The sequence below is a fragment of the Bombus fervidus genome, chromosome 6 (assembly GCF_041682495.2).
Source record: "Bombus fervidus isolate BK054 chromosome 6, iyBomFerv1, whole genome shotgun sequence".
Taxonomy (NCBI): domain Eukaryota; kingdom Metazoa; phylum Arthropoda; class Insecta; order Hymenoptera; family Apidae; genus Bombus; species Bombus fervidus.
In genome coordinates, this window is record NC_091522.1 from 6,899,588 (window position 1) to 6,925,584 (window position 25,997).

At 41.4% G+C, this 25,997-nt stretch overlaps 1 protein-coding gene and 1 pseudogene across 18 annotated transcripts in view; both read right to left on the reverse strand.

Annotated features, from left to right (window-relative positions):
* LOC139988064 (probable nuclear hormone receptor HR3) overlaps positions 1-25,997 on the reverse strand; it is a 136,331-nt gene that overhangs the window by 14,069 nt on the left and 96,265 nt on the right. For 11 of the 18 annotated variants that reach the window (XR_011800019.1, XR_011800020.1, XR_011800018.1 and 8 more), the window contains exons 2-4: positions 9,441-9,668; positions 2,074-2,239; positions 346-572 (exon numbers count right to left, since the gene is read on the reverse strand). Coding sequence is in view for 15 of the 18 variants with exons in the window: in XM_072005018.1 (XP_071861119.1) it covers positions 346-572; positions 2,074-2,239; positions 9,441-9,668 (621 nt within the window). In the remaining 3 variants the exon portion in view is untranslated. Of the gene's footprint in view, positions 1-345; positions 573-2,073; positions 2,240-9,440; positions 9,669-11,030; positions 14,469-15,582; positions 16,617-23,405; positions 23,425-25,997 lie in introns of those variants that run through there. The other 7 variants (XM_072005016.1, XM_072005012.1, XM_072005013.1 and 4 more) reach the window with 7 other exon arrangements.
* On the reverse strand, positions 14,613-16,735 carry LOC139988070 (uncharacterized; annotated as a pseudogene).

Below are 25,997 nucleotides of genomic sequence, written 5' to 3' on the forward strand. Positions count from 1 at the left end.
AATATGATCTTTCAGGTCGATCAAATTCCTTAAAAATCGGAACGAACTTTCCGGGCGATCCAATATAAGCATTTCAAATCTCTCAGTAATTTTAAACAAGATATAACACTAGATATCTCAATTTCTTACATAATGTTAAACTTGGATTTACATAAACTTACAATTTCACCCTTTCAAAAAGTACACTATTAAATAAATCTTCATTACGTTAAACCAAGCTTTTTTCAATATTTATCGAGAGATAATGAAAACGAGACAGATTAGAAGCAACCCCAGCGTTTGTTTTCTTTTTTTTTTCGAAAAAAGATGGACTAAATGGAAAGGATTTTAGAAGAGAGTACTCACCGGTGGTGACCACGCTGGGAAGTACCCCAGTCGCGGTGACAGCGGAGGGCGTATCAGGGGCGACAGTGTCCGCGACCTGCGTCTGCGTCGGTCGTGGATCGTAGGTCGTCGTGCTGTCGACGTAGTCAGCGCTAAGCTCGTAGTTCGTCATCGCTTGATGATTGTAATAACCCGACCCACCCGTGCCGGGGCCGGGAGAAGCGTATTCACTACCGCCATACGTGTACCTGCGACAGTAAATCGAAACGAGGATGAGAACGTGCACTTCCTCTCTGATCGAAAGCTTCGAGATTGATATGCTGAAGTGTCGTTTCGTTGCATACCTTTATGCGGAATAAAATTCCGATACTATACATTTTTATTTTCACTTTTACTTTCAATTTATTTCATGATTTTTAAGGAGAGTAAATGTAATGTATTATTTCTGTTTTATATCTTTAAGAAAGAGAGAAATGAGACAGATATGCGTGCATGATGAAAAAATCTTAATATATACTATTTATTTGAGCCTAGAATATTATTAGTATAATAAGCATAACCTCTGTATAACCTCGTTGAAAGATACGAGGACGCTTGTTCAGTTGCAATGTATATTTCGATAAATTATGGAACTATTAACAAGTCTTATGTATTTTGTCTTTGTTAACATTAGAGTGTATATGTAATAAATAATTCACTAGATATCATGTGTAGAATGCGAAATAATAGTTCTATCCTTAAAATCAATAAATGTTCTTATACTTTTGAATAAGTCTATATATTTGACGATTAAATTACGATTATGTTGTGTTCGTGATACGCGTATAAAATTAAGCCTGATTGGTATTGACTAATGTACTTGGATTGCATAAAAAGGAGTCCTGGTATTAGGTAATCGTGTGTATGTTTTGCGATGTAATTGTGTTATTGTATGTTTATGGAATCTATCATCGCGCATATCTATGTATCACGCTAATTGTTGAAAGATAATTGTTCAATTAGCGGTATGTATCTTTTGTTTAATTGAATACACAGATCGATATATCTGATTTGGAAACGCAGCTGATGTTTTGAATTTACTTATCTTATCGGCTTTTTTTTTCTGACATGACAATAAAGAAAAATTTGCACCAACAATGCTAAACAGAACTTCTTTGAGACTACAGAATTATTAGAAGCTGTGAAGCTGATGAAGTTACGTCTGATTAGTTTAGTTATGTTATGTCTGATGTCACTTATTATTAGTCACATAAATAGATCAATCGTATCATATTTTTCGTTTTACGCTTTGCATTTTCTTTTTGTCATCTAAATATCTCACAGTTTAATTAACATGAGATCGAGTCTTTGTTATCTGGCGCAATGTTGTATTAGAAGTTCAATATTATCTTAGTATGACTAACGTATCAAATGAAGCTTGAATCAACAATGTACGTGAAATGTGATGTTTTCAGAGAAACATGAGTATAATATCCATAAAATTGTAATTAATTTCCTTGTAGACTATATTACAGTTCTTGTACACCTATAACACTGCTATTATTAATTTCGTTAGGTTGTTCAGAATAATCAGAGCACTAGTATTTTCATTAATCTTCTGAAGCTTTCAATATATACTATATAATATGTAGATACATTATAAGACTCAATCAATAAAATGGCAAGATGAATTTACATTTATTTCTTACAATCATTAATGGTATTTCACGATCATTTACATCTGACGTGAAATTACTTTAGGCAACTTACCCGCCATTGAAAGGGTGATGCTGATCCGAACTGCTTGGGGTCTGATGTTCAAACACACTGCTATCGGGCGCTGTCTCAGAGGCCGCTCTCATTTGTGCCTTGTGGAACCTAACTTCGTCCTCGACCTTCTCCCTTTGCTTCTTCGACATGCGTCCGAATTTAACGGCTGCAACATGAATCATATCACTTCGTTGCAGTACCTTTCGACGTTTACCACAAAATCTAAATTTAAACTTGTGCTCTATCAAACTCATATAACAACTAGTTAGCAAGATAATCACTTAAATTTTTAGTGTTTTATTCTTATTTAAATAGTCGATGCCCTCAATTAACTACCAAAAATCAAGAGGCGCAGAGAAGAAATGATACAAGTGATGATATCCTTAGTTTAGAAAACTGGTTAAACTTAAATTTCAATGCTCTACGATTAAAGTTTTGTATACGAGAGCAAATTAAGATTTCCAATAATTTTTAAATAAATCTGGAATTTAGAAAGCACTTAATCGTCATATTTTAGGTAGATTGTGTAGTACTTAAAATTGTAAAAATATAGATACATAAGTAATATTCAAGTAGGATGTTATAAAGAAAAATAAATAAATAAAAAAGTCTCAAACATTATGACTTATTATTAAATTCATAAATACTTGAAAAATATCAACAGTCCCTTGATAACTACAAAGCTTATCTTGTATTTAAACAAGAAACACGCTTCTATCACTATTCCACCGATCGTAATTCCAAGCTATAACTTCTTTCCCTCATTACGAACCTGTAATCAGTAATTCCTCTTCAACGACGTCATACCAAAGCTAAACATATATTACATTAACGAAAATTACCAATTTTGGATCGATGCTCTTCCTCTTAAGTATTGTATGTATTTCGATCGCTGTATACATATGTATCTCGTGGTGTGACTTGATCATTGTACACGGGTTAATTGACTAGTCTCGATTCGATCAAACTTCGGAAGAAACGACTTTAATAAAGATCAAAGATCGACGAAGCACATATATACATGTATATAATCCTGTTTATAAAGTGGTCGCTGAACAACGCTACAAAGAAACGTTCTGATTCGAAGAACGCGGAAGTTCTTTGCATCTCTCGGACTTCTTCGTCGTTATCGCCGGCTCAGATGCACCCACCCATCCCAGTGACGTCACTGCACCACGAACACTATGACAGAAGAGCGCGCGCGATACGCTACGTCACGTGAAGCGTTCAACAACCGCTAGAACCTGAATCGTTCGTCTTCCTTTTTCTTCCGTGTTCTCCAGTTTCTCAAGTTCATTCGCGAGTTCAGACGAGACGCGCCTCTTTTCAAACGAGCTATTGTTGCCGCGGCTTCTGATTGCTTCGAAAATTGATCTTCCTTCCGGCGAAATTTGAATCCGTGTGATTTAGGGCTTCGATTCGCATGAAACGAAACGAGGAGAGCCGAGAAATACGATTAGTAACGCAGTTTTGAATCTTGTTTATTTTGACATAAATTAATAAGATTGGTATAATTGATTAGAGGAAGTTACTTGCGATGAAGTTACTTTCGTTGGTAAAATTGATCTCTACCAGACTGTATGATTTAGTTTTTGATTCGAATGAAATAGGACGAGTAAAGTCGGAAAGAACGTTTGATACTAATTATGTTTATTCGGAGTTTAATTTATAAGATTAATTATTTCAAAGGGATTGCTTGTAAAATTATTTTCGTTGTTAAAATTAATCTTCCTTCCGAACAAATTTTTGTCCATGTGATCTTAGCTTCGATTTGTATGAAATAAGACAAGTAAGATCATAGATAAACATTATAAAATCGCCAATTATGTTTATTCAAAACTAAATTTAATTTGATGATTCTGGTTCTTTGTTCATTCAGCAAAGATCGTTGCATAAATTTGCATAAAATTTTGTATAAGATAACTTTCATAAAATTTTTAAGGGATCGAGAGCTATAATTGACCTGATATACGACATTTTAAAAGTACAGTGTGGTTCGTTTTAACGATCCTCATCTACTCAACTGAGTGCTTTCGTTACTCTCATGCAGGGATTTCAAAGTGTTAAAAATAGGTCCAATTGTAAGTATCCTATGAGTGATTTGACTCCAAAATCTTATGAACCAACTTTATTTGAATTCTTAAAAAAGAATCAGATAGATAGATCTCTAGCAAGTAACTTTTTCGATTAGTAGTACATAAACTTTCTCGGCTGAATAGATTGATATAATTAATATTACATAAATTTCTTAACTTTCAACAATAAAATCTCATCAACCTCCCTTATAAATCAATGACCCCAGTAATAACGAAAATTAATTTTTCCTACATTATCAAATTCTGTATATTACATTAGTCCTTTCGTTTCTAATACCAGCTCTAATCATAATCCATGGATCGGTCTATAGATACGCTAACATAATCGTCGTCCAAAAACAGCCTGTAGCTACTAATATTACCTATACCTAGCCATCATCCGAACCACGGCATTGTACATTCAACAAGCATACACGTATTCAACTATTCTATTGATACTATTGACGTTTCTTTTTCCTACTCTACGATAACTACATACTCAAACTTGCTCTAGCAAAACACATAAAAAACAGACAACCATATCGGTAATACAATTTAACTGAAAAAAGACACAAACTCAAATCAGATTTCAATGCATCAAACAGATCCTCCCCCCGATTCCCCGTATTGACACCCGAAAAACCGGACTCCAGCGTTAGAAAGAGAAGAAGCGTCCTCTCTAAAACGCATTTCAATGCACTCACGACGAATCTCGAGCGGGCGGTTGTGCGACCGCATACGCATGACTTGACGCACATATTCAAACGCGCGCGTGCACACACACATCAGTTTGGTACCGTCCCGCTCTCGGGGACGGGGTTGTTGGTTACGCGCGAGAGAGAAATACGACCCGTTGGTGAACGAGACGCGTGAAAAAGGGGAAAGAGAAAGAGAGACACGAGTCGCGAGACGTCAGCTGCCAGCTGAAACCGCTATCGGGATCGCCCGCGGAGGAAAACGAGAGAGAGAAGCTCTAGCCGGACGACGGAGAGGCAGAAGCGGAGGGTGATCGACCGAACGCGGCAAACGAGCGACCGAGAAAGCAGACTGGGGATTCTGATGAAGCAACGAGGAGGCAACGACAGAGGGAAAGAGCGTGACAACACTGGCAGAAAGGGAGGGAGAGAAAGATGACAACAGGAAGAGTATGCGCTCGCGCGCGCGCGCGCATCACCGGTAGCACACGATGCACTTTCCTCTGAGCGTATATGAGAGCGCATACTGCAACGAGACGAGGACAAGAAGACTGGCTCCTTATCAACCGACGCAAATACTCCCGGACGCCGGCTTGTGAGAAGCAACGCGATTATCATGCCGAATCTATGTACATCGGGGAGGATTTGCTCTCGTTGCTCGAGATGTTTCTCTTTCGGATAGCGTATCAAGCCATTTAAGGGATTCCAGTGTGTCCAGGGGTGCGCGACGTGCGACCAACACACCTCGCGGTGAGGATTCAACGAATGGGACGTCAATGACCTCACGGCGGAGCGTTCGGTCGTGAGGTATTCGACGTTTCGGTTTTGACAGCCTGTTGGAAGAGGGGGACAGGGTAGGCAGCCTGGAAAGTTGATGTGTTGGGAATGCTGGGTTTGAGGATGAAGAATTTGGGATTGGGAAAAGGGTTGTAGAATTCTTGGAAATGTAATTAATATATTAGCGATCGAAAGAGTTTGAATATATCTGCAATGGTATTTCTATAGAATTCTTAAAAATCTTCATTTAATGGTCCTTTCTATAGAAATGCTGCCTTTAACCTAAATTCCACTAGGACCTACAGACCCTATTTCTTCTACGGTCTAAGACCTGCTAGAGAATGTGATAGATGAGTTTACTATAAATACACCTTCTACCTCTTTTTCCTTATTCTTCCTCCTATCCTCTTTCACTTTACTATAATTCCACAAATACTTCTAAAATAGATTTTAAGAAAATTCATTAAAAAATGCTATGAAATCTAAAGCTAGAGGATCCAAAATTTCTTGAAATTCCATTTCTTTCAGCTATCTACTTTATTAGCCATAAGAAATTAAGAGCGTAAATTTTTCAAGAAGTCAAAGTTCACGATAACAGGATCTTATTCTAAAATATTCAAGTATACTTATGAATCTCGTCGGCGAAGGTGAACGGTTGATTAACAAAAAATGTAGATATTTTGAATCGGCTGCTCGATAAATGCTATTTTAATCTGTCGACTAAGGGAGGATGTTCTTTGAAAGAGCAGCATAGCGTACAGAAGAGATGAAGACCGATTGGATCTTTATCAAGCATTTGCAAACGATGACTGGTGAGGAGACGATCGATTATTATCGAAGAACTAACTTGCATGATTAGGGTAATATTTTCAACCTCCTTCTTTCTACCTCAGAATTTAATCTTATTTAAATTTCGAACTATTGCCATATAATTCTTTTTTCATCGTTTTTAATATAGAGAATTTTTAACAACAATTTTTTTTTATTTATTTTAAGGACTGCAGCGAAATATGTTAATTTTAAATCGTGAAAATATAAGATGAACAATTAGATCGGCAGCAAAGTCCGTTCTTTCATATCAAAAACAGCTGCGATTCCATTCAGACGCGACCGCAATGTCCTGCTTTTCGGCTGCTACTTTATCGAACGTGGTTTTTATCTAACGGCAGAAACCTGGAAACTCGGAGAGTATTCATTAAAAAACTTTATGAGCACTCGCAAAAACGAACTGTCGAAACAACCTCTATGAAACACTTCAACACACGTAGACGTGCTTCGACATAGCGTGGAGATTCAAAAAAAGATGATCCTTCTTTTAACAATAATTATACGTTTATGTCGTTATGATGACAATTTTTTTAAAGCGATTAGGATTCAATTCTTTCAATTCTTTATATGATGACCAATTCATCAAATATCGTACAGCTTGTCAGATTTGCACGAAAACATGAAATTGCATTTCAAGTTACTAAAAATACAAGAATTACAAGTTGAACGGGGAGATATTATTGTTATGAATTTGTATCTTCTGGTACAAATTATCCTTCATTATAGAGATTTATACAAAATTTTAAAATATATCGAGTAACAAATTGGAATAAAGTTTAACTATTTTCCACGCTTTGACAATTATGTACCTACAGTGATGGACGAAAGAAAGATTAAAAGATAGGAGGTACGAAGCGAAATTACATTTGACACGAGCAGTGAATAAATATAAAATACTTCGAAATGATGACTGTCATCAATATGGTAAAAGATTATTAATATCCATAGTGTGGCAATTTTAAACTTTTCTTCCTCAACACTGTACATACAGAACATAACGAAATATTTTCTTTATCTCAAAAGAATATCTAATTCAAAGGAACGTCTAATTGAAAGAAAATTTTAAGTTAATGCTTCATGATAAAAAGACAGATTCCACAAATCGGAGAAATACCTACAATTAATTTATTTTCCACAAAAAATTTTATCTATCCTATCATTACAATTGCATTCTTCCAATCTTTGTCAAATTTATAAGATTTCCCCGATAAAACCGACATTCAACCACATGGAAATCTAAAAAGCTACCTGCCACCACATCGCCGGGGCACAGACCTGAACGCTTGCGCGTGAATGTCGTTAAATGTGTCCAAGACATCTCGTGTAAGTAAGTACTCAGGGTCCGATAAGGTGGAGCAACGTGGTAAGAGGCCTAGCTGCACTGAGAGGAGAGCGAAAGAGCGAGAAAGAGAGAATCGTGCGGGGGTGTTGAGACGTGGCGGAGGCTCGGGTCGAGAGGGGGCTGGACAGCCTCCGATAAAGGGTCGTACACCCCGAGAGGCACGCGTGGCCGCTGCTATCCCCGTGTATCTGATTTGACGAGTTCTCTCTCTCTCTCTCTCTCTCTCTCTCTCTCTCCCTCTCTCTCTGTTGAATGTTTACGAGTGACGTCGCCATGGTAATGCGCTTCAACGTAAATTCGCAAAATTTCGAATCGATCGAAACGAATAAAACTGACAAAACGTTTCCACTCGAGAACGTTTTCAAACACATACATTTGCATCGATCCGTCCATTGTGACATTCGTATCCCGTGAATTGGCTTTTGTCGAAAATTTCGCTATAACGTTCCATAGAGAACATCGTTTTGGGAATAATACGCGGCAATTTACGTTATTGAAACACAAAGTTGTTTTTTAATTTGACAACTTTTAAGTTTCTTTTTTTTCGACATTGTGTATAAGCGTTTATATGCAAAAGTCGATCACTTTCATAGGACGTGTACGCGTATTCAGAGTATAAATCGATGCAATGTAGTATTATAAAAGCCGAACAAATACACACCGCACGTTAGCTGCTTTCATAAATATGAATGACGACATCGAAAGGGATAAAAAAAGATAATATATTGAATCGTATAATCGTGATATAAATTTCATTTTGTAATTGACCATTCTGTTATATTCGGTATAGCAGAATGCACATATGAGTGTATATCGTAGAACGTACACGTTCACGTGTCGCGTAATTAAACTCGATGATAGCGCTCGAAACAAAGAAATTCCATTTCCATATCGACGCTCGTGATTTGTTGGATCGTTGCTGGAACTTCTAACGCGACACTTATACATAAGCATTATCATATAGTTCATTTGTTTACCAATTCCTTTCTTTCCTTCCCTAGCCGTAGATAATAAAAATCGAACAATTCATCATAACTATCTAAAATGCATTAGAAACCGAATATAAATCAAGAGCGGGAAAAATATGATAATGTTATTTCTGTTGGTTTACTGAATTTTATATTGATATCTAAAAGGAATATAACATAAATAAATAAACTCAAATATTGCATAGTTGAATAATCTGTTAAATCCAAAAGTATAATAAACTTTTATATAAAAAAAAAAAAAAACAACAGCATACCTAGTGTTGGGACAATCAATATTTTTGCAATATTCACGAGGACAGGAAAAATACGTATAAAATTCGAAACTCAAATAAAGAGGCAAGAATTGATTGAAAGAATATTAAATTTGAAAAAAGTTGTTTCTCTACTGAGAACATAAAGCTTGGTTTATCATTGTCTTCCCTTATGGCCCCTAATTATTAGCAAGCAAGAAACGATACCAGTTTCTGTTAGCTTTACTATAAGCGTTTACATTAATCGATGGAAATATATCCACGGATAAATTTCCAAGAGAGTGACATCGTTTTCTAAGTAGCAGTCGTTACGTTGTTCGTTAGAGATGCTAACGTAAACTAACGCCAGGCTGTGACAACCTTGAGGTTCTCCGAGAAAACGGAGGCTCCAACCAACGATATGCACTCACCATCTCTAGACATGCCGAGGCGTAGGCACTTTTGCAACCGACAGTACTGGCACCGGTTTCTGTTTACACGGTCGACCACGCAATTCTTGTTCCGCGGACATTGATAGTTGACGACCGACGACTGAGACCGCCTGAAGAAGCCTTTGCAGCCCTCGCAGGTGATCACGCCATAATGAACGCCGCTGCTCTTGTCGCCACAAACCTTGCACGGGATTATTTCGATCTGGGCTGGAAGCAATAAACAAAGGAAAACGTTAAATTGTCTGTAATACTACGTGTCAATCGAAGACTGATACAATAATAAAAGAATAACTAATTAAAGATTCAGTTGTTGCATGTTACATATAAAGCCCGGTTACATTAAGTTTCTTCATCTGGTAGATTAATTGATATCGATTTGAGATTATTTTCGCAAAATTTTGTTTTTTGGGTAAAGAAAGTTTGCGTATCTTAATCTTAAATTGCTATGTATATCAATGCTCCAATTGATTTCTAAGTCGCTCCAATATGAAATTTAAATCTATATTTATAAACTATAATTGTAAGATTCAAATAATTGATGATTATTGATTGTAGAATACTTAGTCATATGTTATTTATACAGATTTTATTTCACTTGTGTGCTCATTTAAGAAAACATGAATGAATTTATTACTCAACCTAGTTTGATTTCTCCTTTCGCAATTCCTATTTTTGCATGCAATTCATTGTTAATTGTTTACTACTTAAATCCAGAATACCGTCCAATATTCAGTTCAAGACATTTATTTACTCTTTCATCATTTCTTGATAACGTGTATCAAAGAGGAAGGACTGAAACGTCTGACGTTTTATATGTTGCCACTTTATTCCTGGCTCGTCGAAGTTCATCACACCATCGGTCGTTCTCGCATAGTATATTTATGGATAACCTTTCGATTGGGAGACAATACTACACGGCGGATTCTGTAGCGATGCAACCGCGGCAAATCGTTCAAATATATCGTAAGCTATCTACCAGGGAGTCACACTAGAGATTTCCTATCACTTTAATGTGTCGCGATAAAGCGGAGGATAAACGTAGCCGGCGTTTCTGTTAGGAAATCAAAGCTAGACAGAAACGCAGCCACTTTGCACCGCGAATACGATGTCAGGCAGAAAGACGCCTTTCATGTACAAGTGTTTCTACAAATCGCAACTCCTTATCCCGGATGCACTCCCATCAAATCTTAAAAATCGTCTCTAAAAGATATCTTTGTCTCGTGTCGACGAGGAAAGCGTGACTAAAGTTTCGTGTTAAAATCCTGTTTCCTCTATCACATAAACAATTGCGATAAGGCGAAAGGAATATCCATGTGTCATAGTTGTATGTTCTCAGATATAAGATAATAAAATTATTTTTACGAGATGTTTCTGGCTGTTTTAAAAAAAATAGAAGCTGCTTTAATCGAGAAGAATATTTTGTATAATGTTCTACGAAATATGTAATATCATTTTCCGATTCTATTTAGAATGTAAATTCAATGTATCAATTAAATTGTATTAATATACTTCTATATTTGAAGATAGGACAGAGTTCGAAGTATTCAAATTTGTCATAGTTTAGAGTACCTCGTATAGAATTAACTTGGAGTCTAACTGGATCGTCCAAAAGGTTATTTTCTGGACTGGGAGTTTGCACTGATACCCTGGTTCTCGTCGTTTCTGGCGGTTGAGGACTCGTACTGTCCGCCCCCCAATTTGGCCCACCGAATGTTGAGAGACTTCCCTCCATTTACGTTTCACACTAGGGTGTTTCATTTAAAATCTACCAACAACCCTTATATATGAACACATATTACGGTGGTATTTCGCTGAATTTTCACAATCCTTTTAACCATCCATCGTTCACGCGTTACAATTCACATCATATAACTGCCGCTATAGTCCCACCAACTTGTGACAACTTTCAACAGCGGAAAACAGTTGTGAACAGTTTCCACAATTTAGTCATCGAACTGATTCAAGATGTCGTCCCATCGATTGTGAGATGGTGTATGGAACAGAACACTGTGAGTACTTTATTCTGAACACGTTTCACGCTGTATCCTGCAAAGAGGGCGGGATAGGATGTCCCACGGAGACACGAAGAATTTTTCTTCGGCAGTCTAAAGAGGATCGTTTGTCGAAGAAAATTAGTGCTGACACATAATCGATTCTAGCTCGATCGATGGAGCTGCATGAGCACAATCATCGAGAGAATGTAGCTTCTTGAATATAATTCACGTGCTAACCAGATACTTTCCTTAAAATGCTGCAAAACGAAAATAGTCTTCGACCTCTTATATTCGTCTTACAGCCCACTGCTGAAATCGTGGAATTATTGTTCGTAACAACATCGGAAAGGCAACGAAAACGAATGAAGGGATGTTGGGAATGAACGAGGCGGCGAAAATTTGCGTTCCAATATTTCACGGAACAATTTCCAGTCATGTCTATTTATACGCCTTCTAACCTGGATTTTGACCAAGAATACATCCCGATCTCTGTGCGAAGCAACCCCTAAATCAATCGCGGCTTATGGGTCGCGCTTTCGAACGCGCCATCGAACATGGAATGCGCGTGACAAATTCCCGTCTCGGGCTTAAACGTCATTGATCACCACACGCTTGCTTTTCCTTCGCACACGAACGAACGATCTACCACGCGATACCAATCAAAATCATCCAGCCTACAGCCTTCGTTCGCCTCTTGCGGGCGAAAACGATTGAAAAAGTTGGATAACGCATGGAAACGAAGTCGGAACCGGGAAAGTAGACGCGATGGAACGGAGGGAAAAAGTAGAAATGCGGCTGCTGCAGTGGCTCCCGTTGCCCTCTATTTTCGTTCTCAGCTCGGTAATGCAGCGTCTATATCGTGTACTGCGAGGGCGCTAAAGCGAGACAGAAGAAGGAGGGTGTGCTAGAGCAGGAAGAAGAAGAGAACCAGCGAGGCTACCGAAGCAAGAGAGAAAAGAGGAACGGTGTTCACATGCTTTGTATATTATGTATGTATACGTACGTATGTATATGCATGCATACATGTGTACATTGTATGTGAATGTGTTTGTATATATATGTATCAATGTATATATGCACGAATATACACATATATGTAATGCATGGATGTAAGTATGGGTAAATATACTATATGTAGGATGTGTATGTACATATGTATGCATGTATGTATATGTGCACGAATGTACCTATGTATATATGCATGTAAGTATACATGAATATATGCGTATATGTACTTACACATCTATGTATGTAGGCATATACTATATATACATATACGTGTATTTATGTATATGAGAACGCGCACGCGAGTGTACACACATGCACGTGTGTTGGTGCATCATTCGTACAAGCTGCCGGCTACTGTATTGGAGCGAGGAGGATTCGGAGCGGCTCGTGTCTGTATATCGTGCTTCTCTCGTCCAACAACTCTAGCGCCACGAGTAGCATCGAGGCGCTTGCACCATACGGTCGAACATTACATAACCGAGAACGATGAACCCAGAGTACAGTCACCCGGCACGCTCGCATCTTTGATGTGCGTCATGCCGTTGCCTCGAGGAGAGTGCACAGCGCTTACTATATACCCCGGAACTCCCGAAATCGAAGCCACTTTGTGCCGTGGTTATAGCTTTGTCCGGCCATGCCTCGACAACTTTAGCCTTTCCCCTTAGATATGCATACATGTTCCTACGTGTGCATACGAATCACGGTAAATACGCGTGTGGAATCGACCAACGGAAGCAGAGTGTATTCTGTGTTTGCCAGATCGCGGAAACAGAGCTCGACGCTTGACGTTCGATTTCGTGAGGACGGCTGGAACTTGTCCAGATCTTGAAACGATCGGACGTGTATATACCATGGAACGATTCGCGAATAGAATCAGTGACGTCCTCCAGACTTTTCCACTTGTTTGTAGAGAGAATTACGGGATCGAGCACGATATCGTTCGATCTGACCGCCACGACAGATCACGATATATTTACTGTATTATTAACGGAGTCATCAAAATCGTTCAGCCTCAGAAATATTTTACGAATATCATATTGTGGTGGCTAGAGCAAGTTCTTATATGAACAACTACGGAACAACTACAAAAGCAGAATACTTACAAGAAATTCGTTTCACACTTTTTTGGAATTACTGGCTTCCTTTATAATTAGGTAGCTTACTTTTGTCCTCTTTAGTAAAAACGTTCCATCTATTGCAAAATTGAAGGAAACTGAAGTTTTAATATTCTCTTTGTTCCATCTTCATTCGTCTCGTATAACTTTATTTTAAACCACGAGGAGCTTAAAATATTTCAACGTATCTTGAAAGGTGAAAAATTCTATACAAGACATTTTAGCTAAGGAGAGAAGACTTGTGAAAACGTACTTAGATCTATGAATTCCAATGAAATTCCAATTACGGACGAAGGAAAACAACTTAGAACGAAGAAGAGGTCGTAGAAACAGTGTGAATGAAAAGAAATCTTGTTAAGTTTTTCTCGTTCTCGTAATCAAAGTCATTCAGTCACATTGTTCCGTATGGAGTCTCCATTTGGTTTGAAATATGTACATATGTACCTTCGATGCTCTGAATGATACTACGCACAGGGATAAATAAATAGAGCTGGATGAAAAAAAGATATCATTAGCTACGGTACCGATTAAATTGAAACCAGTTAATCACGTAACTCCGCGAGTTCGTTCGAATGGATGACTTAAGATTTTCCAGACAGGGACAAGAACGAAGAACAGAGTAAATAGAAAGAGAAAAATAATAGAGTGAGCGTGTTGCATCCAGAACACTCGAAACCTAAACCCGTTAAGTAAGTTCCTTCTCGAGCGGTTCTAGATGAAGATTTTAGGACGATGGTCAGCATATGCAACGTTGCTAATATGTTCGGGAATAATAAAACTCGAATCATGTCCTTTTGTTTCAACCCTAAACTGATTTTCTTCGCCATAATTTGAGAAGAAAAAAAAAAAGGTAAATGTGGGGAAAGAAACGCGTGCTCTGAAAAATATGGCTTAAAATATAAATAAATATAGAGTATATTATTACTGTCAGATGTTATAGAGAATTAAAGTGGCAGACGCAGAAATAGGCAAGTCCTCAAACTTTTATAAAGCGAAGTAAAAAAGAGATGATAGAAATAAATAAAATGTTTATGATTTGAAAAGACTATTACGAACGTTTATCACCGATAGAGATATTAAAGGTCCCTGACTTGAGATAGTTCGAAACAACAGTTACAATTTCCAGTGAAATCTAATTGTAAGGCAACCTGACGTTTACCAAATCAAATCAATAAGTTCGGTGTTCGTTGTTTCGAGATAACGATTAATTCACTAGCGAACTAGAATATTGAGCAGCCACGAAATTTTGCGTAATTTTGTGTACAATTCCTTTAATAGACAGCGATCGAGTATCAAAATCGCATCGACGATGCTGCGAATAATCGGAGGAAAATTAATGACTGCAAGCATAAACACGGTTTCTCGGTTACATAGTAACGCGTCAGCCACATATTGCAGCGATCTCTTATTTACGATTGCTGGAAGCTAGTAGCTGCTTCCGACGACACACGAGAGAATCATGTATTTTTATCCTTATGTAAGCGTGCTTCCTTTGGAGTGTGAATCGAATCGACGGAAAGAGAAATTCGGCAACGAATATTCAACGATACCGAGGAGACACTAGATCCATATTTCACTTTGCCTCTTATGCTACCTATAGTCGCATCATCCGACGAATGAAATCCGCTTCTGTTTTGCACAGAATCGAGTAGAAAGTGGTCAAAGGTTCCGACTATTACAGGTAGACGTGAACTCGCAGCTCGACAGCGTGAAAATTGGGAACGCATAAGTGGCTTTGGTTACCGATGGAACAACGTGGAATACCAATCGAGAGAAACTTACAGTGCGACAGAGTGAAACAAGGAACGAGCTTTAGAGTCGTGCTCACGCAAGCAAGTAAGTAAGCAAATCAGCAACGTGTCGACACGCCGGCCAACTTTAACCGAGTTGTAATATCCAGTTGTGACAGAGCGTGGCGCGTAATCAACATATCGCTATCTCGCTGACATCTATCGTTCAACGACGTCGATGAATATCGGCGACGGAATATCTTCCTCGTGTTACCTAGTCACACGACAGTTCTGTCAATCTTTCGACTCCATTTACCGTCGTCGTATGTCGAACGGACACGTCATGCCGGGCGTCTTCCGCTCGAGAAGGAGATTCCTTAACGCGGTAGGACGGTTCTCGATCATTTTCGGAGCACACCGTGTCCCAAAGAAGCGACGCGTGAATCGTTCACAAATAGCCGATCGTTTCCACCGCGGCAGAAACTCCCACACCGCGAGTAGGCGCGAAACGTCGCTAGGTGCCGCGCAAGCGCCGCACGTAAAACGTAATGTGTACACTGTACACGTAAAGAGAGAGGTGTGTACGTAATGTGTACACGGACGACTGAACGCGCGCATTCACGCACTCACGTACGCACTATGAGCACACACCACGGGAAACGCGTACACAGACGGGAGGAGGTCGCGCGTTTTCCACCTGGAGCCTTTCCAGCCACGATGATCACTTTGTTGGCTGCACTTAACACGCACGCACACGGAATGCAACGTCGAACGGCGGAGCCAGCTTGTGCCGGTAACACATCGACGACACCATCGTCGTTCTTTTCTTCATTGTCTGGCGTGGTGTTCGACCAAAGGCCGACCACGAAAACACGCCGAATTTCGTGTATCTCGTGGTATTTCGAAACGCGAAGAACCGTAACGTCTTCGACCGCGCATGGAGCACTCGAGCAGAGGTGGCGAGTAGAGTGCTGCTGGAGCAATGGCAACGGGAGACAGAGAAATGGGAGAAAGGAGAATGGAGAGTGCGAAGAAAGAAAGGAAGAGGGCCGAACGAGGAAAATGCTGGTGTAACGCGAGCGGAGAAACGACGGAGGCGAACGTACTCTTCGACCGAGCGGGACCACTGGCACGCACGCATGCACGCGCCCGCACGCAAGCACGCACGCACACGTGTATTCATGTACACGCGCGCACACGTAGTCACGATGCCTCCACGTTTCCTTCCTCCGCGGTAATTTCGGGAGTCTCGCGTACCAACGCGTACACCGCACGTCACCACGATCCAATCGACCGTCCGATTCGGGCGGCAAAAGTGGCAAAACCAACACGCGGTACGCGTTCGTTATCTGATGTGGCGGGGCCACCACGCTTCCTACTCGGGCCCAGCGGGGAAAACTCGCGGAAACACCGTGCGACTGGCGCATTAGAATATTTCGGGGGTTTGATGAACCTCGCGGCTGTACGGGCTACCCGAGTCACTGGCGGAGGAAGGAGACGAACAAAGGAAAGAGATAATGGAACTGACAAAGATGGAAAAACGAGTGAGCCGCAGGGGGCGGAGGGAAAGAAACAAAGAAAAGTAGGGGGAGAAAGATATAACAAGAGAGATAGAAAAAAATGGTAGGAGGGAGGGGGGTAGAGCGGGAGTAACCGAAGGAAAAAAAGCATAGAAGAAGTAAAGCCAGATAGATAGAGGGGAGATGGTGATAAAAAAAGACGGAAACAGAAAAAGGGGGGTTAAAGTGCAGAAGAGGAAAAGAGAAAGGACGTTAGAAAGGAACGTGAGAGAGAGAGAGAGAGAGAGAGAGAGAGAGAGAGAGAGAGAGAGAGAGAGAGAGAGAGAGAGAGAGAGAGAGAGAGAGAGAGAGAGAGGTGTTTTTCGGGGACCGGCGTTAGCGAGTTGGCATCTCACAATATGTCAGAACTCCCCGCGCTTCCCCACCGCCGAATGACGCTGCGTCGGGTCACTGAACTGTGCGCGCCTCCGCCGATGATGGCCGAGTGCCTCACCCTTCGCTCTCCCCACCCTAATGTTTCGTGCTGCCCTCCCACCACCCGCGCAACACGATCACTACCGAGTACGACCGAGCTGCGCCGACAAACCAAACTACGCTACGATCGTCGACTGTGCAACTCCGAACGACCACGGAAACGCACGACGAGGAACACGAGCGAGGAAGGCGGGCTTTCCGATCTCGTCCCGTGTGGCACAGCACGTTAACTTTATTAGCGCAGCTCGTTAAGGACACACCGGCTCCTAAATACACGTGCGTATCGTGTTTCCCTCGACGATGCTCGGAAATTGCCGCCTCGGAAAGTTTGTCTTTGGGGACGAGAACTGTCGCCGCTGCTACGACCGCCGCGACTAATTAAAGAACCACGATGGTTTTCCGTTTACTCCCGACGTTTACGACTTTAACCTAAGGTTGAGTAGTCGTGGCGCGACGCGGTGTAGCCACGACCGCGAACGCACCACCGGTTAGCAGGATTTTGGAACGGAAATAATGGATTTAGAGATTCCGCCCGATACCAACCGTATTTTACGACCAGATTTTAAACTAACGAGCGTGGCACCGGCGTTTTGTGGACACTATGATTCAATAAAAATGGAGGTACGTTACTTTTATGGATATATCTTTACCTTTGATAAGTTAGAGGAAGCTTGATGAGAGTCATTATGACATATCTCAAGTATCGTATCCACACAAAAAACGTTTTCTTTTTCAGAAATTTTTATTTCATTTGCCATAAAAGCAAAAATTGCAGATACCAGACGAAGCATTATATATAAACTACTTTTTGTTTATGTGAATGTAGAAAAATGTGTAAGAAAAAGAGAAAAACTTCTGTACGACAAGTATTAGATAACCTTGATTCGATATTCGCACGAGAAACTTCTCTACGGTTGCATGGGCGGAATGCAAGACTTAATCGGCGAACTCCAAGTTCTCATATTTCACAATTTCTTTTTCAATCGAACTATTGCATATCGGCCGCCACGGGATTGCTACACGGTGCGTAACAATCAGTTTTAATTTATATTCAGTGTTAATGCGATTCCACGATCGGTGTACGCTTTAGGCATTTGTGCCAAGGTCACTTTCATTTTTGTGCCGAGCATAATGCACTTAATGCAACGTACACTGCTGCCCATTGAAAGTATTTTGATTCAACAGTCAGTCCTTTTTCACGCGCTATTGCATTTTTCATTCCCGATCCCATCTGTTGTAATGTAATCAGTGATTCGAAGTTCAAGCATAAACTGGCTATGTTCGACATGGTACACAATACTAAATCATTTTGCATACTGCTTCATTTGTATCCAACAACAATGATTTATACAAAGCGAAGAAACCAACACTTTTTAATATCCTTAACACTTACATTAATGGTATCATCACGAAACGTCGTTTCATCTTTCTCGCCATCTCTCTCCCCTCCTGAACATGCACACATACGTTTTCCAGAAACCTCATCCCTCGAATACTCCATTTGGCCCTCTGTCCCAACATGAATTTTCAAGTTATTGCCTCTTTCCTTATAACGTTTCCCCTTAAATCCTCCTCGAATGCACACATCATGTTCCCTTTCACCCTCCTGCCCTCTTATACTTCTTTCTCACCCCTGACTTCCCCTAACTCGCCCTTATCATCAAATAACTCTTTCAGAGGTTCGTTCCTTCTCTCGGACACGCGCACGGCACTCCCCACTACCACGACTCATCCCCACCCCGTACAGCTTTATTTTCCATCCTCGTCCTTCACAGACAGTCTCTCTCTCTCTCTCTCTTTCCCACCGGTTCCACCCCCCTCGCTCCACCACGTATTATTGTCTCTGCCCCCGCGGCCCCAGGCATCGCCTCCTCTCACTTCAAGCCGTTCCCTCGTTCGTCCTCCCCCTTTCCCGTGTCCCTTTCGCTCCTTCTCTCATTTATTGCATAACCGTGCACGAGGTTGCCAACCTGCGCCGCGTAATACTCTATAAATACGTTTCGCAAATAAATAATCGCCCCGGCGATATGTCTCTTTGCGCCGTTCCAGCGCCTCGACTGGGCACCGGCGACGTCGTTGTTACCACGCTTGGAATTTACACGATGAAATGGCCAGATAGCTAGAGCCGATAAGCGGCCCTCGTCGATAACGAGCCGTACATGCCTCAGAATGCACGTATGCACAATGCACACACGAGGGAAGCTGAGATGCGTGCACGCATCCGACGCCCAACGTTCAGCCACTTTCCCTGTGTATAACTATATGTACATACGCGACGATATGAGGTACGAGTTCGCTCTCGATACACTTTTTCTGCCATCGGGCTGCTGCGCGACGAACGATGCTAATCGATTCTCTTCCATGTTATGTAATTTGCAAATTCGGATCAGTGTTTGGTTTTCTTCACACTTACTGATCGATACCAGTCCCTTTTACCAAGTACCTGCTTGATTTATTATTGTGTTCCACATACATATAGCTAATAAATTCGCTGGTAATATAAATATTTCTAACATCATTAGATATGTTTTCTTTTTCATGAAAAAAGGTAGAAAATCTCTAAAAAAATTTGATCTTCTGAAATGTTCCCGTTGAGAGACGTTAAGTTACATAACAGGAACCTCCAGAGCCACTTTACAATGCAAACCTGTTTCAGTTTCGTTCCCTTTGCCTTTGCATACGCGCCACTATTCGCCAATTCGGCATTATACTCGACGAGGTAGTGGAAGAAAAATGGAAGAAGAACATACCGCATGTTTCACTTGATGCCTCTTTATGTATATCTCGAGGTCGAAGGCTGCGCCATAAATGGCGAAAAATCGGCCTGATCCAGGCTTACCACGATGAACTCGGAATCGTGAACGATGAGCCGCGAGAGCCAATCGTGGTCACGCCGCCGATCAGCTGTTGGGTAAATTTACACCAGGTGAATCAGAACTGTATGTGGCTTAGAAACATGTATCGCAAGGCGTGTTTCCACGAGAGATGTGAGGTACAACCAGTGCGGATGTCGAAACAGCTTCGATCGGTCGTAACTCCGTTAAGCGCAGAGACTTGGCGCAAATTACTCGGTCGAAGTTGATGTTTATTTCCATGACACTTAGGAACTTGCTGCGAAGTTTGTTGTCCCCTCGCGGCCCTGCTAAATGATGTCAGACATCGCAGCTAGGAAGCAGCCGAGTGACAGCGTTAATTCGCGCTGTCTTCTACGATACACTCTGTTAGAGGACCAATCGCCTCCAGTAACAAGATGCTGATACTTGAGTGGTGCTTGCGTGTTGTTTTAGACAATGTCAAAATTTTGTAGGAATTGCATAATTTAATGTTTCATGCCTATATTTATTTTTGAAAATGCTATTACAACTTCCATGTTATTGAATAATATTTTAAGTACGTTTAATACATGGACTATTTCCAACTTTTTATTCGATAAATTATAAATAAAATTCGTATATTATAATACTTCTGAGATAAAATCCGTGCATTATATGACCGTTTTACAGACCACATATCCGCTGTTTCATAGACTGATTTAGTTTGAAACTGTTTACTCATTTTCTAGAAATGAAATTCTACCTTTTAAAAAAAAGTGATTTTGGCTCATATACTTTCCTCTATTTTTCTATTTCTTCAATTTTCAAATAATCAATAAATATGTATTCATCTATCATGAGAAACAACCTATAAGACATTCTTCAATATATTCTAATCATCGATATAAACAAATGTCGTTTTATTCGAGTTGTTCCAAAAAAGACTACTCTTATTGTTAGAGATACTCCCTTAAGTCGCTCCAAACAACAACAGTATTACATAACCCGTGGCTGAATTCAACACCGATCTAAGGATGACGCGGTAAACTTTAGTGCACTGTGTATGCACCACAATTAGAATCGTTTCATCTGGCAGGTCGGCCGGTACGGTGATGCACCTACACCATTGGAAGAGTTTAAAATTTCGTATGGTCTTTTCAACCGCATTGAATCATTGTCGTGTACCTCCGTTTATTAGAAACGAGAGCTTGGCTGCTCTCAGTTTATCCAAATATTTTCTCCATTTTTATTGCTTCCTTCTTAGTTCTCTATATCCGCGTAGCAGACAGCAGACGTTGCGTGCAGTCGCTGAAGCGAGCTCACGCGTTTGTCGTCGGCAGTTGCGAGTGGCGTGAATCTCGGAATGAATGTAGGTCAGGCTATAGAATAATCAGCATGGAGGTAGATTCTTATGAACGAGTGCAAGCGTTCCGCACGCTTTTAATATTTCTCTTCTTTCTACGGCTTGTCGGCGTCGTCGACACACCACACATTCGCGGAAACGCCCGCGAATAGACTGTGCATTTTGCGTCGCGCGGCGGGGCGTTACGATTAGAATTGACATGCGATTGCGTCCCGTTCGGCTGCATCGTCCAGATTCTATCGAGGTTACCGATAAAGCGTTCCCTATCGTTTGTTATCTCGCACAGAGACAACATGTTGTTTGATGTTCGGATTGTCGCAACGTCGCTGAAGAAAAAGAAACTTCGCAAAATTTTTCACTAGAATAGCTGAGGTTTGTCGTTGAATGAAGATGATACCGAATACGTTCGAGTCGACAAGAGAAAAGTTTGGGACAGATAAGATAATAGAGAACCGCAGCTACCAATTTTACCCGTACGCTGCAATTTCGTGGAATTCGAATCGAACGCCGTTTCCATCCATTGGCAAGATAACGAACACGCAGTTTATTCGAGTCACCGATCTGTTTCCATCGCCTACACCCATGCATCGCTGCCTAAATATACACGGGACAAAATATAGCGTGATGATCTTTGGGAATAAGGTACTGACTAATACATAGCCCGGAGAATCCCACGCAACGTGAATATTACCGAAACGAACATGCCTAACCTAACCGATTTTTCGATTTACCGATAGTTATTTTTAGATATTAAAGTTTCGATTCGATACTACGACTACGCCTATGCAGTCTCCATGGCTGCACAGGACAAAATGTAACGCGATAAAAGGCAACCGGTGTGATCCGCGAGAGTGACCGATCTCATGGATTACGTAATAATTTAACGCGAGAACGAGAGATGCAAACGGCCCTTGGGGCCACGCAGTGCGCAACTGCGAAGGAGTCCCGCACGGTCGCACAGACAAGAATGACCGTTACAGTTTCCTTAAGCGAATTCAGATGTGGCAACACTTGCGACACTGCGATGCCGGCATGGACATGGCGCGGCGTGGCGCGGCGGTCGATCGACGGTGTCGGCCGGTGCCAAAATCGCTCGAAAAGATTTTTGAATTTGGGCCGGGCCGAACGCGAATAGCTCGGAAACGCATCAGCCGATTCAACCGGTTCAACATTGTCTTCCGTTTCTCGTGGTCATTCATTATGTATTTTCGTCGCACGCAGTCTCTGTTACGGACGCGTGCATCGCGGATAAATTGTGGTCCGTTACGCGCACAAATTTATCGTATCAGGCTATGCTACGTCGGTGCACCGGCCGCGAATACGGGACTGATTTGCATCTCTGCTCGTCGGTCGGCTTTAACAACGACGCGATTCGCGTCCCTCCGAGTCACGCTCTTCGGATCGTTCGATACTTTTTCATTCGTCAGCAGACCATGGCATGTGTCGTTAGTCGGTGAGGCTTTTCGTCGATACTCGTGGAAATCTCGAGTAGAGCCCCACAGCATTTTCTAGTTTTGGCTGCGAAAATCGATCGCTGGAATATTTTGTGGCACGGCAACGGTGCATGCCGGTAAGAGACTGTATCTTCCAGCGACATCTACTATCCGAAAACTCGAACGCTTGAAAAAAGAGCCGGGTTGTATAAACGCGAAGCGCGGTCGCGTTCTTCCCGTTGCCATTTACCTTCCGTCCCTCTAGACAATGTTATCTGTTTATGTTAGCGCTTCGATTTTACGAACGTGGACACGCGCGGCTCTATCGACAGTGCGTTTATCCTATAAGGATTATAGTATGAAACGACAACTAATGGCCGTGTTATATCTCACGGCGTCGATTCGATCGCGAGTTAACGTCTATTACCGGGTTGTCTGTACGGTAGATTAAACGTTCAAGCACCATGTTTTGAGACATTTTAGCCACCGCTCACCGTTCTCTGGTCGGTCGCGGCTTCCCTTGTGCTTCTGATCGAGCCAACGAAAAGCTCCGACGGGTTTCTCATGCGAGAAAAGTCAACGTTTTTCCAGCGGTCAATACGAGAAGCTAACTGGCGACCGGGTGTCGGAAGGTTAGTAACTTGGTCAACGGTGAACGACCGAGGGAGGGAACTGCGCATGCGCCAGTACGCCGGTGACCCAGATGCGCGCAACGTGATTGCCGCTCGGCCGTTCTCGCCGATTCTCGGCGACCCTCGGGGCCTCTCGCGGTCGCCTCGCGGTTGACCCACATCGCTGCTACTCGCGGCACTCGCCACCACTCGCGCGCTGTTCGCGCCATTCGCTCTCTCTCTCTTTCTCTTCTACCTCTCTCTGTTTCATACACACACCTTTCCGTCTCTTGCTGGCGCTCTTGTTCACTCTTCCTCTCCCTTGGCGATTTATCGATGCGCTTCTCCTTTGCACCGACTCTCTGTTGAGTATCCCGCGAGAATTGGATGGGTTCGATGATGACGAAAGCAATGATGATGGGTGTTAATTTGATGAAAATTAAACAGATGGGAAGTCGGTTGTTAATTAGAATATACGTGCTTTAGTGTTTGAGTTAGGTTAGAGGAGAGTCGCAGTGGATTCGGTAGAGTTCGTAGAGGTTACGCTGATAAAATGGGGGTTTGATTGTCTGGTATCAGTTCTACAAACCGGTTAACCAAAGAAATGATTTTAATTAGAAAATTGTATTGTTGGTTGGAGCAACATTAATTCGAATGTTCTTCCGTTTTATGTAAATGGAGAAAGAGGGGTTGAAAAAGAAAATGTCAGGGTTATTTGAAAGAAAATAAATTGGGAAAAAAGTTATGAATTTACATTTCATAATTAGATAGCGCCCGACGTAAAAAAAAAAAAAGAATTTGAGAAGGACGTGTGTAGCGATAATTTAAAAAAATTCGGGAGCCGGTAGCACTCGTGATTTGAGGAAAATTGGAGGGTCCGAGAGGATCTCTGAAATATGAAAAGGCACGTACGGTGTGTCTGTACTTGAAACTGACTCACTGAAGCGTTGCTCACTCGTGACTACCACTCGTCTGAATTCCACTACTTTTTTGCTCATGCCCGGGTGTCAATGCTGTTTTGCCGTCAAAAGAATCGACATAATATTTTTAAAAGAGTTTGTATCTCGTTTCTTCACGATCTTCACGATCTTATTATCAAACGAAAATTGATGACCTTATTAAAAGAGAATAATAAATATATGGTATAAAATAAATTTCCTGAACTTTAAGGAAAAAATTCTCATACTCTGTTTTAATATTTTACTATAACGCTATCGATCTTCTGAAAAGACAAAATTAGAACGTATAATTAACAAGAAACTCGTTTCTCTGCGTCGTTTCGTGTTTATCTAGTTGTTATATCTGACTGGAACGATTCGTAGGAGAGTAGGCTCGCATATGCGAGGTATTTCTTCCAATAGTGTATAATTTGCACGGTGCTCGCACCTACGTACGAAAGAATGTCGAAAGGAGTCGCAGCACCTTGAACACCGTCGCGATATCGCGTATAGTTAACAATATTAATGACCGCGTCCGATAATTGTTAGCAACCGTCGGGTGAAGTTATTAATCGCCAGTTTCGATTACGTTTCGCGCCTAACGACACCTTTATCAGTCGACATTATCTATCGTTCACCCCCTTCCTCTTTTTTTCAGACATGTCTGGTGTTGTATGGTCGCTTTTCACTTCGCAGTCGATGCCCGTCATTTAAAGTTACGGCATATTGATTTTAATGCGGCACTCTCTCACGTTCGCCAAACGCGAGTCCCGTTCGTTAAGAGAGAGAAGGAGAAAGAGAAAGAGAAAGAGAGCCAGCCAGTTGCAACCGAAGAAATTAATTCCTTTCAGCTTTGTCGTTCCTTTTTCCGGGGATCCCGTTTGAAGAATATCCGTAATGAAGTTCATTTCGTCCCCAAGGAAACGGCACGGAGGGGACTTTAGCTTTCGAGTGGCTCTGAAGAGCCGACCATCCTTCAGCCTTCTTTCCTCACTTGGTCCTTCTATCTTTCTCTCTTCCTCTCTTTTCTTTTTTGGTACAGCGCTTCAGCGGTAAACTAACGAGCCGGGCGTAATAAAAGTATTCGACACGAACAGAGAGCAATTGATGACTTTTTTTTCCTTTTTTTTCCTTCTTTCTTTTTCGACTTTAGTTTTTGCAATGATAAAAGCTTATTGAAGTCAGTTAGTTCGGCAGGAAGTTGCGTCGAACTTGTCGCGCAATTGAAACGTCTTTGTCGGGAACTGGCGCAACCACGACGATTTACATCGCGCCAGTAAAACGCGCTCGTCATTTAGTTCCGTTTATTTTTAGTCTGCGCGCGGCCGACGCGTACAATAGCCTTTATTCGATTTGACGAAAGACCGGCACGCGTTACTCGTTTTCCGGAATGCTTGCAGTGAAATTTAGAAAGCTCGCCCGCATCTGCATGACCGTGTGTCGCACACTGAATATACATCGTCCCAACAGTCGATACGTGTCTGTACACACTTGTGACAATGGGGGATGCTTGGAGGATTCCCTTCGTTTTAATCGT